General features: G+C 35.7%; 1 protein-coding gene across 5 annotated transcripts in view; it reads right to left on the bottom strand.

Annotated features, from left to right (window-relative positions):
* The window catches only part of USP37 (ubiquitin specific peptidase 37), a 98,841-nt gene that overhangs the window by 74,451 nt on the left and 5,548 nt on the right, over positions 1-18,842 (bottom strand). For all 5 annotated transcript variants that reach the window (XM_081796345.1, XM_081796341.1, XM_081796342.1 and 2 more), the window contains 5 exons: positions 13,815-14,032; positions 10,067-10,238; positions 5,568-5,665; positions 2,569-2,747; positions 2,138-2,215 (listed from right to left, as the gene is read on the bottom strand). In XM_081796345.1, coding sequence (XP_081652471.1) covers positions 2,138-2,215; positions 2,569-2,747; positions 5,568-5,665; positions 10,067-10,238; positions 13,815-13,970 — 683 coding nt within the window. In that variant the 5' untranslated portion in view covers positions 13,971-14,032. The remainder of the gene's footprint in view (positions 1-2,137; positions 2,216-2,568; positions 2,748-5,567; positions 5,666-10,066; positions 10,239-13,814; positions 14,033-18,842) is intronic.

Here is an 18,842-nt window from a genome sequence, read left to right as displayed (position 1 = left end):
AAGATAAAAGACAAAGGAAATCTATTAGGGGGCAAAATCAGGAGTCAAATGAAGTACAATGAGGGAGTTTCTCCCAAAGGACAGAACACAGACTGCTTGCTACATGGGCTAAACTGCCTTCACTGTCTTCATACCTTCAGCCTACCAAGATTTTTTTGCTGCTGTAGAGCAGTGACTCCTTCAGTTTCCTATTCTTGTCTTTTCTAAATAGAAATTTTTATTGTGGTTATAACTATGCCAGCAATGTATGATAATACATGTATAGACTTGGGAGTGGGGAATACAGGTTAACTTGCCTTTTATTTTTTTAGGTATCAGACCATGAGGCACATGGTCCAAGGCACACTTAGACATTATGGAGAGAAATGCACATCACCCAGAGATCCTGGGCTCTGAACTGGATACAATGACTAAATGTATGCGAAGAATGATGAATAGGTATATTTCTATGGCTAGAGAGGTAAACTACAGCAGACTATTAACTGTCCCCAAATAATCATTGTACACTTCTGCCATAATAGTATAATTTGGGCTAGGCTAAGCATATTTCCCAGAGTTCCTCATAATTTGGTATAACCATATGACCAAATTCTGGCCAATATGCACAGAAGTGGTGTGTGCGATTTCCGGCCTAAAGGAAAGCAGTATGCCTTCCCTTTGTTCTTTTCTCCATTCCCATCAACAGGCATGCAGACATGAGAGTGGAGGCTGAAGCATCTATCTTGGTTCACAAAAAGAAAGCTATTTATTAAGAATTGTAGACCAACAAGATAGAAGGAAGCTGAGTCTATGGTGATTGTAGTTTCAGATGCCACACCAGTCCTATATCACCTACCCAGTTTTCCATCTGTTATAGCAACAGAACCAAGACCCCAATAAATATATAAAGTTTCTTTAGCTTTTTCTCAACTCTCTTCTGCTGACCCTTGACCTTGAGTATCAGTTAATTGATTATCAACTGATTTCTGTCAAGGTATTAATTGGCCATTTGCAATGATGTGGACGGAGCTAGACACTATTACGCTAAGCAAAATAAGTCAGTCAAAGAAAGACAAATACCATATGATTTTACTTGTATGTGGAATTTAAGAAACAAAACAAATGATCTAGGGGGAAAAAAAGAGAGAAAACAAAAAACAAACTTTAAAAAAAAATTTTTTTTTTAATGTTTATTTTTGAGATAGAGACAGAGTGTGAGTAGGGGAGGGGCAGAGAGAGAGAGAAAGACACAGAATCTGAAGAGGCTCCAGGTTCTGAGCCGTCAGCACAGAGCCCGACGCGGGGCTTGAACTCACAAACTGCAAGATCATGACCTGAGCCAAAGTCGGCCACTTAACCGACTGAGCCACCCAGGCACCCATTCTTAACTATAGAGAACAAACTGATGGTTACCAGAGGAGAGGTAGGTCGATGGATTAAACAGGTGATAGGGATTAAGGAGTGCACTTGTGATAAGCGCCAGGTGTTGTACTGCTAAATTGTACACCTGAAACTGACATTACACTGTATGTTAACTGACTGGAATTTAAATAAAAACTTTTTAAAAAGGCACTAATTGAAGTATTTCATTAATTGTGTAATAACTATTCTCCCCCAAACAACAAAAAATAAACAAAAACCCTCCATGATGAGGAAGAGACTGTGAGCTGGTGACTGTCCTGTTGCAGGTCTATTCTCTTTTGTTGAAGCCAGAAAATACCTCTAAAAAACTGAAGCTCCTTGCCTAGACCCTATGTCAGGTTCACATCCTTTTACTCCCAGGCTAACTTTTCACATGAATAGGATTTAAAAAAAAAAAAAAAAAAAAAATCACAGATAAAGGGAAGGAAAGAATTCACACCAAAAAAAGCAGCCAACAAGAAACATCTGTTTAGAGTTCTTCAATCTTATTCTTCCTCTAAGTATTGCAGATAATAAAAAAGGCTAGGATGGGAGAAGGGCAATGATCAAAGCAACAGCAATGGCCAAATACTCTATGGAGTCTATAATCTACTGTCACCAAAATACTTTAAATTCTGTTCTATCTTTAGAATTCTCATAAACTGAACACCTCTCCCCCAATCTTCCTTAGCGACCGTAATTACCAATATATAAGAAACACTGATCTAGTGCCTTAAGTGTTCTTTAAGCAACTTACGATGATGAATCATTTTCCTTAGGGTAATCTTCATTCAACTCTGAGCCAGATGATAGCATTCTTTTCCTCTTTTCAGTCCTGTAGAGGACAAAGAAAAAAAGTTATTTAAAAAAGTCATAATTCATACCATTAAGAAATATAAACCAACATATTCAAGGACAGGAACTATGACTACTACTGCTTAATTCTCTAAACCACATTTTAATTAATATACTGTACATCTGCATGCTCAGTATGTGTCACTGATGTAAATCATAAAAAGCCAACACTAATTACCTACTAAAATAAATATATGCTCTATATGTTCTTTTTCTAACATATTTTACTCACTGGACAATCTCTTTTTTCTCAAAGTCCCTGTCTTTCTAAAAGGCCTAAAAGACATTTATAAACAGGCACAGCTAATGACTAAGAAAAAAAGTCTTTCATACCGATTTTCTAATGACCCTGATCTAAGAGGTGTTGATGTAGATGTCAAAGAGGGAATTGTTCGGGTGACAGCTATTCCACTTCCTGCTGCAATCTTAATTGATCCTCTACCTGGATTACCAAGAACTTTTCGAAATGGAATATCATCTTTAGTTTCCAAACTTCCTCTTTTTGAAGGTGTCTGTAGGAATAAAGTTTAACATAGCTAAGTATTCAAATTAATTGGCATGCTTTTAGATCATATTCTCACATGGAAAACTTTTTAAATTTTTTTAAAGTTTATTTCTTTTGGGGGGGGAGGGGGAGTGTCGCACAAGTGGCGGAGGAGCAGAGAAAGAGAGAGACAGAATCTGAAGCAGGCTCCAGGCTCTGAGTGGTCAGCACAGAGCCCTATGCGGGGCTTGAACTTACAAAGCGTGAGATCATGACCTGAGCTGAAGTCAAATGCTTAACCAATGAGCCACCCAGGCACCCCTCATATGGAAAATTTTTATGAAAATAATTCACAACTAGAAACCCATCTCCAGAGAGTCGAGCCTAATTGGCTTGGAGTGAGGCGCATTCACCAGTAGGCTTTTTTGAAGCACTCTAGCTGATTCTAATGTGGAGTCTGCATCAGAAATTGAACTTGACACTCATTTTCTTCTAGCACTCCCATCAACTTAAAATTTCCACACTATAACTGGAGGCAGAAAGGAATTTGCTTTGAATACCGGACTTAAAAAAAAAAGACTCAGATACATAAGATGTGATTCTAGTGATTAGCATGAAAATAAATCTTCAGAGAAAAACATTCAATGATTATGATCATGTGACATAAGTATGAGAAAAAGAAGTAATGATGATATTTCGTTGCCATAACTTAAATACCAAGTCACATATGCCTCATATGACTTTTGAGGGGTTCTAGTCTGGAGGAATCAATGAAACAAATACATCATGATGGGGAGAATGAGAGTGAGACAGAGTCCACTGGCAGAAGATCACTCGAAGAGTCTACCCTAAAAATATAGCAAGAACATTCAAAGTGAATACAACAATTTAAACATCTTAGTTGGGAAGTAGTGCTTTTGGCCAGCATTCTGCCAGATAAGTTTTACAACTAGATTAAAAGCAATGTAATTTCTCTATGGAAGAAATTTCTAATTTTTTTCTTTCTACAGAATTACATACAATCTTAGGATAGGAAAGAAAAAAATCTCTGAGATCATCTGAATGAACAATTTTAAAAAGTTATAATTTATTTTCAAATGGGTGATACATTCTTAAGACTCAAAAATCAAAATACTAATATAAAAGCCATACACTAAGAAGTCTCCTTATCATCCACTGCCATCCATCCAGTTCTTCCGCTTGCCATTCTCTTATCCTCTATAAGTATTCTTCTTTATGTAAATGCAAACCAACTTCATTCTTTTTGTTACACAAATGGTAGTATACTATACAGTATACATATGTATAGTGTTTTGCATTTTTTAACCCTTTTGACCATGATCTCTACTTAGAAATATTTTACATCATAAACTATTATACATACATAAAATGACAATAGAAATTTCAGAAATCAATACTTATCCTTACTATGTATAATACTTCCTCTATTATTTTCTATTTTGTTCCTTTTTTATTTAATGCTAGTTATGACCCATAAAATTGATTTTACAATCCCACTGACAGGAATCATTACTTGGGAGAGTATAAATATTTGTTTCTGCTACGTATGTTAACATTTACATATTTAAGTATTCTAACAGTTTGAATTTCTATCTATATGTGAATCTCCAAATAATTATGCTAAATGAAAAAGACAAAAAATATATACACTGATTCCACTTATATAAAACTCTAGAAAATGCAAACTAATCTACAGCAACAAAAAACAAACCAGTTATGGTTTAGGGGATAGATGCCAGAGAGAAATCAGGAAGGAAGGATTACCAAGAGGGATGAGGAAACTTTTAAGGGTTATGGCTTATGTTCACTTGGTTGATTATGGTGATGATTTTATAGGTATATACCTAAGTCAAAACGTGTCAAATTGTACACCTCAAATATGTGCATTTATAGCATGTCAATCATATTTCAGTTAAAATGTAAAGAAAAAAAACCACCCATAACCTATTAAAAAAACTAACAAAAATAAAATCTCACTGCTTAGTCCAGCAAATGGACTAAGTAATCACCTCTCCCAGCCAAACAGAACTCATCAATTTACTTACAGAATAGTTCAAAGCTTTTCTTTGTCTGGTTTCCATTTATGAGATAAATTTTAAAAGACATAGGACTCCTAAGTTGTAATAGTACACAGCAAGACTCATGGCTATCTGAATGTTTATGAAACAAAAACTACTTAAAAAGTAAATAGAGAACCTCAACAAAGCAGGTTGGTATCATATAGTATAGGGGAAAAGTTCATAATGCAGAACAAACTCAAAAGACGTCACAGAAGTAATAGCAACAAATATTTATAGGATTGTTAGTATATGGTACCATGAGCTAAGCACTTTTACAGGACTATCTCACAGCAACCCTTAAAATACTACTTCTGTCTCAATTTTACCGATGGGGAGTAAGGTTCAGGATACTCAAGGAACTTCTCCAATGACCCAGGACTAGTAAGCAGCAGCACCAAATCTCAAACCTACATCTAATACCAAAGCTATGTTTGTAAAAACTACTCTTTGGGACACCTGGGTGGCTCAACTGGTTGAGTGTCCAATTCTTGATCTCAGCTCAGGTCTTGGTCTCAAGGTCATGAGTTTGAGCCCCACATTGGGCTCCACGCTGGACCCAGCCTACTTAAAAAAAACACATATATATTAAAAAAAAAAACACACTTTACTGTGGTTCACGATGACCATGAGACACAGAGCATAGGTCACATTGGGTTCAGTAAAACTACATGTAAGAAGGGGAATTTGTGATAAATTATGGAAAAAACTTGCATAATAATAGTTGATTTTAACTTTTTTTAAAAGCTAGAAAAGTCAAATGAACATACCTGATTGTCTGAGTAAGAAAGCTGCCTGTTGGTTTCCTTCTGTGAGGTCCTGCTGCCCAGAATAGCTCCAAAACTACCAGACCCCTGAGGTTTCATGGCTGGTGGGGGAAAAATAAATGAATAAATCCCAAGTCATTTACTTTAATAAAGAGATTTACCATTATTACAGAATACTGAAAAAAAAAAAAAAACAGAAGAAACATTAAAAAATCAAAGTGCTGGGGTGCCTGGGTGGCTCAGTGGGTTCAGCCTCTGACTCTTGATTTCAGCTCAGGTCATGATCTCATGAGTTTGTGGGTTTGAGCCCCAATACAGGCTCTGCCCACTGAGAGTGTGGGGCCTACTTGGGATTTTCTCTGTCTCTCCCCCTCTCTCTCTGCCCCTTCAGCATACTTTTTCTCTCTCAAATAAACTTAAAAAAAAAATCAAAGAGCTTATCAACCGATTCTTTCTGAAAATATATCTGCTATATATAGTAATTGAAATTCCAAGCTAGAGTCTCAAGGAAAAAATGAAATAACATGCAAAAATCTGGGAAGATGTAATAGAAAAATAAATTTAAAAAAAATCTTTTTTAACGTTTATTTTTGAGAGAGAGAGAAAGACAGAGTGTGAGTGGGGGAAGGCAGAGAGAGAGGGAGACACAGAATCTGAAACAGGCTCCCGGCTCTGAGCTGTCTGCATACAGCCTGACAAGGGGCTTGAACTCACGAACCATGAGATCATGACCTGAGCGACAGTCGGATGTTTGACTGAGCTACTCAGGTGTCCCAAAAAATAAAATTTTAAATGCAAAATCAAAGTGCTATAAAGTCTCCTCTATAAATATTTGGTAATTAACACTACAGAAAAATTAGTCACTATGTGTCAATGGCATGAACACTGACACTGGATGCTAAGGAAACATGTTAGAACCAGTGACAGATATACTTCCAATAACCTATATACTCTATTAAGTTCAGCAAGCAGCATAAATGGTTTCTATTCCAAAGAAATCAGTGCTAGCTTAAAATACATATGGTACTGGGGCACCTGGGTGGCTCAGCTGGTTAAGCATCTGACTTTGGCTCAGGTCATGATCTCACAGCTTGTGAGTTTGAGCCCTGCACTGGGCTCTGCCCTGGCAGTGTGGAGCCTGCTTGGGATTCTCTCTCTCTCCCTCTCTCTCTCTGCCCCTCCCCACTTGTGCTTGCTCTCTCTCAAAACAAACTTAAAAAAAAAAAAACCATGAAGGTACTGCAGAAGTGTGAATTTGTATATACTTTAGAAGTAGTTTATACTTCAATTTCCCACAGACAATCCTTTGAAATGTTTTAACTTTTAAAAAATGCAAATACTGAGCATTTGCATATCTTCTTGCATGAATAAAATTGTTTTTGTAGAAAAGGAATTCTAAGAACTTGTTAGAATAAGAATTGCTGGAGTAAAGGATGTACAGTTTTTGTTTTGTTATTTTTTGTGAGAGGGAAAGAGAAAGAGAGGGAGAGAGAGGGAGAGAGAGGGAGAGAGAGGGAGAGGGAGAGGGAGAGAGAGGGAGAGAGAGGGAGAGAGAGGGAGAGAGAGGGAGAGAGAGGGAGAGAGAGGGAGAGAGAGGGAGAGGGAGAGAGAAAATCCCAAGCAGGCTCTTTCCTTAGCACAGAGCCCAACGTGGGGCTCGATCCCACAACCCTGGTATCATGACCTGAGCTGAAATCAAGAGTCGGACCCTTAATGGGGCATTGGGTGGCTCAGTCAGTTAAGTATCCGACTTTGGCTCAGGTCATGATCTCACGGCTCATGGGTTTGAATCCCACACACGGCTCTGTGCTGACAGCTCAGAGCCTGGAGCCTGTTTCGGATTCTGTGTCTCTCTCTCTCCGCCCCTCCCTCGCTTGTACTCTGTCTCTCTGTCTCTCTCTCTCGCTCTCAAAAGTAAATAAACGTCAAAAAAAAATATTAAAAAACAAAAAAAGAGTTGGACACGTAACCAACTGAGCTACCTAGGGGCCCCAGGGAAGTGGTTTTAAACTAAATTGGTATTACCAGTTATTCCTCCAAAAAATATCTCTAAGTTCCTACCAAATATATGAAACTATCTTGTTCTCCTCATACTATTGCTGATGTGATACTAAGAACTTGAATTCAATTATTGGTGAAGTTGAGATTTTTTCATGTATAAGAGCCATCTGTTTATCTTCCTGAATTTCCTATATGCAGTTTCTACTACTCTACTGAATTGTCCTTCTCATACTGATTTGGAAAATAGGTCTTTGTTTATTAGCAACATTAACTCTGTCACTGTGGCTAATATTTTCATTGTTTTTTTTTTTTTTACTCTTGCCTCAGAGATCATTTAAGTTTTTTACAGTCCATTATTAATCTTTTCCTTTACTGATTCTGTTTTTGTATCATAGTCAGAAAGGTCTTTTTCATCTAGATATTATGTTAAAATCCAGTGTTCCCCTTTAATAACACTTTTATCATTTTACTTTTTTATATTCAAATCCTTGATCAATGTAAAATCTATTTAGATGAATGAAGTGAGATAGGGAGCCAGCTTTATTCTTCTTAAATGGTTAGTTATCTCATTTATAGATAACACGTCTATCAAATTTAGTCTTTTTTCCACTGATCTGAATTGCCACACATTATATATTAAATGTGCTATACTTTTCAAAGTATCTTTACACTCATTATCCTACTCTAGTCTCTGTAAAGTACATATTACTTTTGGGCAGCAAAGGCAACTAAAGTCAAAAGATTAAAATAACTTGTCCAAGAGCAGCACAAGACAATTCAACTCCACAGCCTGCTCCTTTTGACCTAATTACTAAGTGTCTCTCTTATACCAGTCATGCTTTCTATTTATGAGATTTTATTCTTTAAGACCTGAACTTAAGGTAATATAACCTTCATTTTAGAGATGAGAAACTGAAACTCAGTCGTTAAGTGACATATTGCAAACCACACAGGAAGTAAACAGAGGTAGGATTCAAACCCAAATCTGTTTAGGTCCAAAATTCACATTTCTCCACTATATCATGTTGTTCAGATTTAAATATGGATTTCCAGAGAGTCTATTGTGCTTTCCATTCCAATTTATTTAGAGACATGCTTTTCTTACACGTGTCAACTTTTAAAACAGTGGGTCAATTAACATGATGGGTACAATGAAATAAAACAAAAACAGAAAGGTATATAGACATAGTCCCTGACATATTCTAAAAATTTTAAACAGTATTCAATTCCTTGATTCTAAAATTCAACAGTTATTTAGTAAATTGACATAGCTCAGATTTGGTAACATGAACATATGAGTAGGTACTACATAGCAATCAATTTTTTAATTTTACAAGGAATATAGTGTATCAAATAGATATTAATTAAACACAAGCAAAGTAGCACTCCTACATCTTCACCTTCTAACATTTTTATGTGTCATATTTGAGTTAAAAAAAACCCAAAATTTGTCAACTATAAAATATTAGTAATGAAGTTTTGATGAGAATATAGCTGAACACTAATTGTAATAGTGGAAAACTCATTTTAAGCACTAGATTATTCCTTTAAAAATGTGTATAAATACATTTTTTAAATCAAAATATTTTAAATGAAAGGGATTAGGAAAGGGCAGGGGAACCTAATCATATTGTATGATTTTTGTATAGTACTTGCTATCTTCATAGCAAGAGTAAAACCTCAGAATAAGTCTCATGTAGAGAAACACAAATACCTAAGATTTGAATGACAAGGTAACTCTTCCCAATAGTTTCTCTCCTCCTTTGCTAGCCATAGTCTTTTGTAGAATCTTTAAGGTTTTCTACATATAGCTTAATATCATCTGAGAAGATATAATTTTCTTTTTAAAAAAACTTTTTTTTTTCTTTTAAAGTAAGCTCTACACCCAACATGGGGCTTGGAACTCATGACCCAGAGATCAAGACTCATACACGCTACAGTCTGAGCCAGCCAGGCACCCCTACTTCTTCCTTTCTAATTTGCATGCATTTCATTTCTTTTTCTTGCCCAAGTTCTTTTGCTAGAACTTCTAGTATTATGTTGGGCAGAAGTGGTGAGAGAAGGCATCCTTGCCTTGTTCCTTATCTTAAAGGAAAACCTTTCAGTTTCTCACTGCTGAGTATGTGAATTGTGTGTTTTTCATACATGGCCTTTTAGGTTGAGGTAGTTTCTACTCTTAGTTTGTTGAGTGTTTTTGTCATCAAAGGGTTTTGAATTTTATCAAAGCCTTTTTCTGCATGGAAAAGATCATGTTTTTTTTTTTTCCTTCATTCACTCTTGGTGTATTACATTGATTTTTCATATCCCAAACCATCCTTGCATTCCAGAAATAAATCCCACTTGGTCATGGTATATAACCCTTTTATTGTGCTGTAAAATTCAGTCTGGCAGTATTCTGCTGGGGATTTTTATATCAATATTCATCAGAGATACTAGTATACCATCTAGTAATATTCTTTTTTAATTGTTAATGGCAAACCCTGGGAAGATTTAGTGCTCACCTGTATGAAGTCTGTTTTGATGGACTGCATCTAGAAACAACCTCATTTCCTCTGCATCCTTACTTGGTACTTTGTCAATAGACAAGAAGCTATTATCTTGTAGAGTTAACATTAAGCGGCTTTGTTTCGCTCCACTTGGTCGAAGCACCACATTTTTAATGTTATGACTTAGCTAACCAACACAAAAGGAAAATTACATTATTATTAAAAATGCACAATAAAGTAAAATAAATTGTATAAGGAGCACTTTACTTCATACTTTCTAAGTTAGATTTCTTAAGTCTTTCCCATATTAATTTTAGGGTTTTTTTCCCACCAACCGAAAAGAGTTCCCATTTCTTGATACACTTAAAGATTTCACTTTCAGGAGAGGCAAACACCTACTATTAAAACTTATTTTACAAAGTAATCTTAGCATTCTTGATTTTATGACAGGGAATTGAATATTTTCACATATAGTTATAAAGCTATAAAAGCTAGTGAGTTAACAATTAACAGAGCCTAGGTGGATATACCAGCACTACTCTAGAAAGCCACATTATGTTAGAGGCTTTCTTTTTCTCTCTTCCTTTTCTTAAATAAAAGCTTATAAAATATCTGACAATTGGTTTAGGTAGCTGTAATGTAAAAGGATACATTAATCCAAACTATAATCTTCAAAAGAATTCCACCTCTCAAAAACATGGCAAAATAAAATTTACCAATTTGAGACGTCTTTTTTTTCTTTCAAATATATATTTTAAGATTTTATTTTTAAGTAATCTCTACACCAACATGGGGCTCAAACTTACAATCCTAAGATCAAGAGTTGCATGCTCTACTACTGAACCAGCCAGACACCCCCATCTTTCTTTTCTAATTATCTAAGCAGGTTCATTTAACTTTCTTTCAATCATGAAGATCATGAGTACTCTGGAAACCCTCGTAGCTTACTTCTTCCACTCCCCAGAATGGTCCAGTAATTTGTCCTATAATTTTCCAGACTCTGGATATGTGCTATGAAATGATAACATTTATTTTCTCTTGGCTGAAATTTTTCCAAGACTAAATTAATAAGTCTTCCAGTTTATTACCTAAGTAATTCTTGCCAAATAGGCATCCTTATTCTCTAATGTTCTCCCTCAGCAGGCACATACAAAGGTTTCAAAAGCTGCCTTTTGCTGAAGATATACCCTTTGAATAGCAGAAAAATGTAATAGTATTTCATAATTTTTTAAAACTAGAATTGATCTTTGTCAATTTTTACATAAGATTAAAAATATAATTTTACCAGACTTCATTTATATTCAAATTTTAAATAATATATATATACACACACACACATACAAATATATATACATAAAAGCTTCCTAATAGGTCTTAAACTCATGTCCTTCAGTAAAAATCCTATCATAAGGGGCACCTAAGTGGATCAGTCGGTTAGTGTCCGACTCTTGATTTCAGCTCAGGTCATCATCTCAGGGTTCGTGGCATCGAGCCCTGCATCAGACTCCTTGCTAACAACGCATAGCCTGCTTGGGATATTCTCTCTCTCTCTCTCTCTCTCTCTCTCTCTCACTCTCTGCCCACCCCCCACCTGCTCACACTCGCACACCCTCTCTCTCTCAAAATAAATAAAAACAATTCTATCATAGAACACAATAAACAGTTTCAGAGGCTTTAACTCTGAAATATTTAAACAAGGAGTTTAACATGCAAAAAAAGAGATCACTTAAAACCATTATTTCAGTCCACATACTACTTTTTAAAAATCAAAGTTAACTACAAAAGGGAAAAGTTTGTTCACTAACAAACAGGATGAGAATAATCTGAATTTGATGTCTCTAACAAGTGAAAATCCTATTAGCCCCGCAATTTTTGTTATTACCCATATGGTCAGGCCTTCCAGCTTTAAGCTGAAGTACTCTATTGAAGCCTTCCAGTACTCTATTGAGGCCTTCCAGACCTCTCTGCTGGAGCTCCAGTCCTGTTTACGTAATGCCTACTAGATACCAATATCTGAACGTCTGACGCCTACAACAACTCATCTCTCCTCTCCTCACCCCAGTTCTTCCCCTCTGCTCCCTACCAAGACATGAAAGGGACTACCATCCACTCAGAAATCTGGGAATCTCCCCAGGGTCTTTTCTTGCTTCTATTGACTTTTCCTTTGATTAGGACCTTCATTCCTCACCTAAACTCCCACAATGACCTCCCATATGTCTTTATTCTCCCACTATCTCTTGTAATAAACTCATCTGCCTAGCCCCTAAATGAATTTGAACTTGAGATTCTTGGCTTCTTAGAATCTAAGCTCCTCTTAGTATGACAAACAAGATACTTCAAGATCTGGTTTCTATCTAGCTCTTCAGCCTCTACTTCTGCTACTCATTCCTTACTGTCTGTTTATTTTAAAATACTTTTCTGGTTCCCTGAGTGTCGATTCACATTTGCATGTGTTTGTCCATGTATAGAAATCACCTCCGCCCTACCTCCACTTGTTTGGCAAACTCCTATTTACCATCTAAATGCTCAGGGCACAAACCATTCTCTTCTTTGTGTTACTTCAGTGTGTCTGGAATATTTTTACATCTGAAAATGCATTTGATTATGCTTAAGTTTGAGAAGAAAAACAACTCATTCAGCTCTGTATTAATAGCCCTTAATACAGTATCCACCACATTAATCTGTAGGTGGTTAACAAATGAATGCTGAATGCAAATTGATCTAGAACTGAGATGAGGGCGGAATAACAAGCAGAATCTTCATGCTCCTAAAGACGTAAGTTTGCTTAAACATTTAAGTATTTACTCACTGCTAATTTGGGCTGAAAAACTGAATCTCCATTTGAAAAGGAATCATTTCATTGAGATGAACAATTAGTAGATATACATTTGTGGGAGAAACTACCACTGTTTCTATTACTCATGTTACCACCTCCAATCTATTTAAGAATATCTTTAATACACTAAATCATAAGCAATTTATTTTCACAGTTCAAAACCAAACAGGAATGGAAATTTTATCCCAGGTCTAGGGTTCTCAAGCATAATATTTCATAAATTATTATTCAATAGAGTACTTCAGCTTAAATGAATATTATACTTTTGTATTATGTAATTAACAAATACAGAATTTTAAAGTGCAGAAAATGTTAAGACATTATTTTCTTAAATTTAAATCATAACAAGATGAGTAATTCAGGATAAATAGTATAGAAGTGAAAACAAAATTTACTATTTTCTGCGGTGATGAAATAATGAAATTCTTCAAAAGTTTACAGCTAGAAGAAAACAGCTGTAAATATGACTTCGAATAATCATCCTTGAATGGTCCATACTATAACCTTTGGTAAGACTATTTGGGAAGTAGACATTTGGTTTTAGAAGATACTAATATGTTCTCTTAGAAGCTAATACTAAATAGTGATGAATCTATCATTTTATGCTAAGGAAAAAAAAGGAATAACTAAAGTTATCCTAATGTGGTTTTCAGAATAGCTTAGAAATAGTATCCAAACCCAGTTCCTCTCAGCTTCCTCCCAGTTTTCTTTTCAATAATGGTGACTACTTCCCGCTCCTTATTCTACACCATCAACAATGCTGTTGAATAACTGATAAAAGATATACACAGAACTATCAGTGTCCTAGAAATAAAAAAGAAATATTAACCTAGGAGGAAGGCTACCACTATACTTACTATTGTACAGGGAAGCTACTCACTACAGGGTGTGAGTCAAGATCTATTCCACATCAAAATCTGGTAATACCTGAAATATCCTTGGAATTCCTCCAGTATTGTAGTGAACTACCAGGCTGACTTTATTCTCTTTTTCCACAATTTCAAAGGATCCTTCTTTCCATTTTGTAATTCCAGTCTGCATACTTCGAATTCTGATAGGACCGTGAATCTTCAGAGGAGACATACTTTCTTTAAAAATAAATTGCTTCTAGCCAAATTAAAAAGCAAAAATACACCTGACAGATTCTAAGGAAGAAAAATAAAATAGTAAGTTACAATTTATTAAGAGTGATTAAAATAAGAGTCACTTAAAAGAGAGCATTTAATAAACCATCTTGTACGTCCTTTTCTCTGTTTCAGTAAACCACTTTTTATTAAGCAACCTCAAAGGCCTTGATTAGCTAGCTGGTAAGCAGAAGAAAGACAACTAAAGCAGTCACTGAGTTCAGTGACTGAGTCTACCTACATTTTATTTCTTCTCTACCACATTCCCTTCTTTGCCATGTGTCCAGTATCTGTGCCCTAGCAGTGCCTGAATTTTGCATCTGGCACCAGTAACAACCATATTGCTGCCACTAAAGGCATGTCAATCAGGAATACTAAATTGTCAATGTGACTGCTCACAGCAATATGACCAACTTTTACCATCCTTCATGAATGTGAAAGGGTCTTGAATTTCAAATGTAAGTAAAAAAAATATTTTCAGTCAGCTGACTCCATTTCTTAGAATGGAGTTCCTCTGAAAATATCAAATCATATCATAAAACAATTCCTTCTACCAATCAGTAGTCTAAGCATATCCACATGTATAGACATTAGATGAATAAAAAAATTGTAAGAATAATCAAATGAGTTTAACCTTCAGAATTATATTGAGAAAATAATTTATTCTTTAGGCAAAAGAAACACACACTAAAAACCTCTCTTCCTAAGAACCACCTACCATTTGTTTAATATTACCATAAAGCGGAAAGAATCTTTACCAATTTTATCTTTGACAAATACTCAAATTTCTGAAAGAACTTCTACTTAAAAATTGCTTACAGCAATAACAGAATATCTAAAACTTTCAAACTAGCTTACCAAATGTCAGCAAGTAAACACAACTGTAATACTAAAGAATGTTAGTGTTATGTATTATCTACATGTATGTACACACATACACACAATCATCTAAAATTAAAACAAATTTTCTGTATACTGTTTTCAAATCTCTAAAAACATTGCTAATACAGATTCTTGCTTATAATTTAAGAAATTAAAAATCATCATACTTTGCCTAAACAACTCAACTGGAAAAGCTTAAAAAAAAAAAAAAAGCAGTATACAAAGGAAAAACACAGGAGGCCTAGATATCAGGAGCCAGCTGTCACTAATTTATAACTTACCTTTCTAACCATTAGTTTTCTCAACTGTAAATAGGAATAGCAAATGCTATAGCTTTGCAAAACTAAATGAAATAACATACATTAGGCACTGAACAGACAAAAGCTTTAATATGAATGGAATTAGTGTGTACTTTCTGTATTTATTCCTTGCCCACAACACCTCTTTCTTGAAAGACTTCAGATAAATAAGCTGTTAAAAGGGGTCAAAGTCAACCGCCTATAGGAGTCATGCAGGTGACATGACTTAGGCAGGCAAACTCTGAAAACTGCTATTGAAATCTAGCCAATTTTACCATATACAATTAGTGAACCCAGCTACTTGCCTGATCATCTAACTTTTCAAGAAAACGAGCTCCAAATGTTTATGTAAAACTGCCCATTGTAAATTGTGGGCAATGAATTAAAATTTATTTTTAAAAGCTACAAATCAAGCAAAACCCACCTATAGGTAGGATACAGGCAAGATAGACCCTGGAGGGCCTCTAGTTTAAGGCTTCTAGGTAGTATATATCAAATAACAGAACAAAATTTCAAAAGAGATGTGAAAACACTTTGAATAGTTAAAAGGTGTAATGCATTTTAAGTCCTCCATTTTTTTTTTTTCAACGTTTTTTTTTATCTATTTTTGGGACAGAGAGAGACAGAGCATGAACGGGGGAGGGGCAGAGAGAGAGGGAGACACAGAATCGGAAACAGGCTCCAGGCTCCGAGCCATCAGCCCAGAGCCTGACGCGGGGCTCGAACTCACGGACCGCGAGATCGTGACCTGGCTGAAGTCGGACGCTTAACCGACTGCGCCACCCAGGCGCCCTTTAAGTCCTCCATTATTATTCACTCACCTCATCAAAATTTTTGAATGCCTACTGTGGTCAGATTTAGATAGTGTAATTTGGTAGGTACATGAATCCATCAGAGTAACAGAGTCCTGCTACTGTTTATAGACCTATTAACATGGCACTGCTCAAAGTAGTAACTACAGAATTTTGGACCAGCAATGTGTGTTTGTAATACTCTTTTTTTTTCTTTTGCAATTAATAATTTGGTGCTTCATTGTTTGGACAGGTCCTTGAGACTTTCTTCCACTAGGCTCTCAACACTGCCAAGAATACATGACCCCTCTCCTACCCCAGTTGCCCTTGCTAGAAACATGAGAGTTATCTTTGACTTCTCTCTTGATGATTATTGGTATTGGATTGGAAATGGAAGATCACAGTAGAGTCCTGTCAAGTCTATCACCATACACCTTCCAGACATCTTTATGATGAACTGTAGATCAAATCACATCACTCTTCTCCTTAATATCATTCAACAGCTCCCCATTGCCCTCACAATAAAATCTAGACTCATTAACATGACATAAACACTCTTCATGATCCAGGCCCTATTTACCTCTCTATCCCCACAAGCCCACCAAATCCATCCATCTGAATTTATAATTTCCCCCCAAAAACTATGCCAGTATACTTCTGCATACACTGTGGTCTATCTCTGGAAGATTTTCATGTATTCTCTCCATGCCCCCACAACCCCACTTAATTTCTCTTGGCTATAAAATCAAGGCTTAGCTTAGATGTTATCCTGTTTAAGAAGCCTTTCCCAGCTACCTTTCACTTTTTCTCTCAGCTCACATCCACAGAGACAGTTTCACGCTTCTGTATTTTCCTGTTACATATGTTGTGCTTACCACTAGTGTAACATTTGTCACATTGTATCACAAATTGTTCACTTCTTTGTCTCTATCTAGATTTTGCTATTTGAAGATAAGGAATATATTCTTTAATCTCAGCATCCCCATTTTGACAGTGTCTGACACACAAGAAACAAAATTATTAAGAATGAACAAATCAGCACTAACAATTTTATTCGATTTGCTGTTAATATATACAAAAAAAGAGGGGCACCCAGGTGGCTCAGTCGGTTGAGCTTCCCACTTTGGCTCAAGTCATGATCTCATGTTTTGTGAGTTCAAGTCCCACACTGGGCTCACTGCTCTCAGCACAGAGACTTCTTCAGATCCTCTGTTTTCCTCTCTGCCCCTCCCCCACTGGCACACACATGTGTGCTCTCTCAAAAATAAACATTAAGAATATATATACACATATATGTGTACATACATATATACACACAACAGCAGATACTGGAACCATAAATCCCTCTTATGTGACCAATATAGGATTATATTTACTAAGCTCTTTATAAGTATCACTATGCAGTGGACGACATACAAGTCATCTTTTGAACACTGCATGTAAGTCTTTTCTACAGGCATCTGAACTTCACTAAATGCAAAGCTGTCCTCACATCTTACCAAGATTCAAAGACAAAAAATCATTTGTGGAAGAACAAAATTAATATGCAATTACAGAATACATTAAAACAAAAACATTAGTAAACTTGCCTAAACTAGGATTCATATTGTTCATTGCTCAATGGAGAAACTCCATTTTCAGAGTTCTGTCAAATTCCCTTACCTTTCCTTATATGTCATTATGGATCAGGATACCAAATTGAAAGAGAATAATACAAAACCCCATTATCTTAGCGTTTTCTTCACAGACCAAAAGTAAGGTCAATGACCCTGAATTCCTCCAACAAATTTTTAAAAATTAACATTATTTAACAAAATTGGAAGTATAGATTTCAAAGTTCACTAAAGCATATGAAAAATTAAAAAAAAAAACTTTAGTGTTATTTCTGTTTCTCTCTATACAATTTCTCCCTATACAATTCTAAAACATTTTGATGCAGTTTGGATTAAGTACATGAAATTTTACTTCAGATATTGAACATTTCCTTAACCATTTCTACTAGCCATCTCTCTTTCCTCTAAGGAAAAAACAAAAAAACAAAAAAACAACACCCTGACAAAGTACAGGATGTAAAATTTGCAGAACCAACAAAACTTTTCTTTAATCCCTCAATTTAGTCCATTCCCAGGTCTTGCACTAAACAAATTAACAATATCTACTTTTGTACATTCATCATAGTATCAAGGTTTGCCCTATTCTGTTAAGAGGAAAAAAACTAAGTTTCTTTTTCAGTATGTAGCACTAATCAGTAACAGTTAAACTTTCTATGAATGTAGGACAATGAGGTTTCTTTGAACTCTATAATGCTAATTCCCTATCAAAGGAATATTGGTAAGACAAGGTATAACAAAACCAAATTATTCTTTAAGCATGTCCAAAGAGATTTCTCTTTCCCTAACTTTTTTCACAATTATTAAAATTACTGGTTCAACTTTGAGAATTCTATGAAACTCAATCAATAATATTGGTAAAAATGTTTCTGTACCCTGTACACTTATTTACATGCACATATTTTAGGTACTGCTTTGAAAACATCTTCTCTTTAAAATTTTTTTAATGTTTATTTATTTTTGAGAGAGAGAGAGAGAGAGAGAGAGAGAGAGAGTGAGGGAGGGGCGGGGAGGAGAGAAGGAGGTTCTAGGCTCTGAGCCGTCAGCACAGAGCCCAACGTGGGGCTCGAACCCACGAACGGTGAGATCATGACCGAGCTGAAGTCGGATGCTTAACCGACTGAGCCACCCAGGCACCCCTGCTTTAAAAACATCTTTATCTAGAGGGTGTTCTGTGGTAAAGAAAGCATGCTAAAACATAAAACCACTACTATAAAATAAAAGAAAGAAAACTGTTAATTCCTGCCAA

This window comes from Panthera onca, chromosome C1 (genome assembly GCF_046562875.1).
Source record: "Panthera onca isolate mPanOnc1 chromosome C1, mPanOnc1 haplotype 2, whole genome shotgun sequence".
Classification (NCBI taxonomy): domain Eukaryota; kingdom Metazoa; phylum Chordata; class Mammalia; order Carnivora; family Felidae; genus Panthera; species Panthera onca.
The sequence above is the reverse complement of the archived record's forward strand: the minus strand, read 5'-3'. Positions and strand labels throughout refer to the sequence as shown.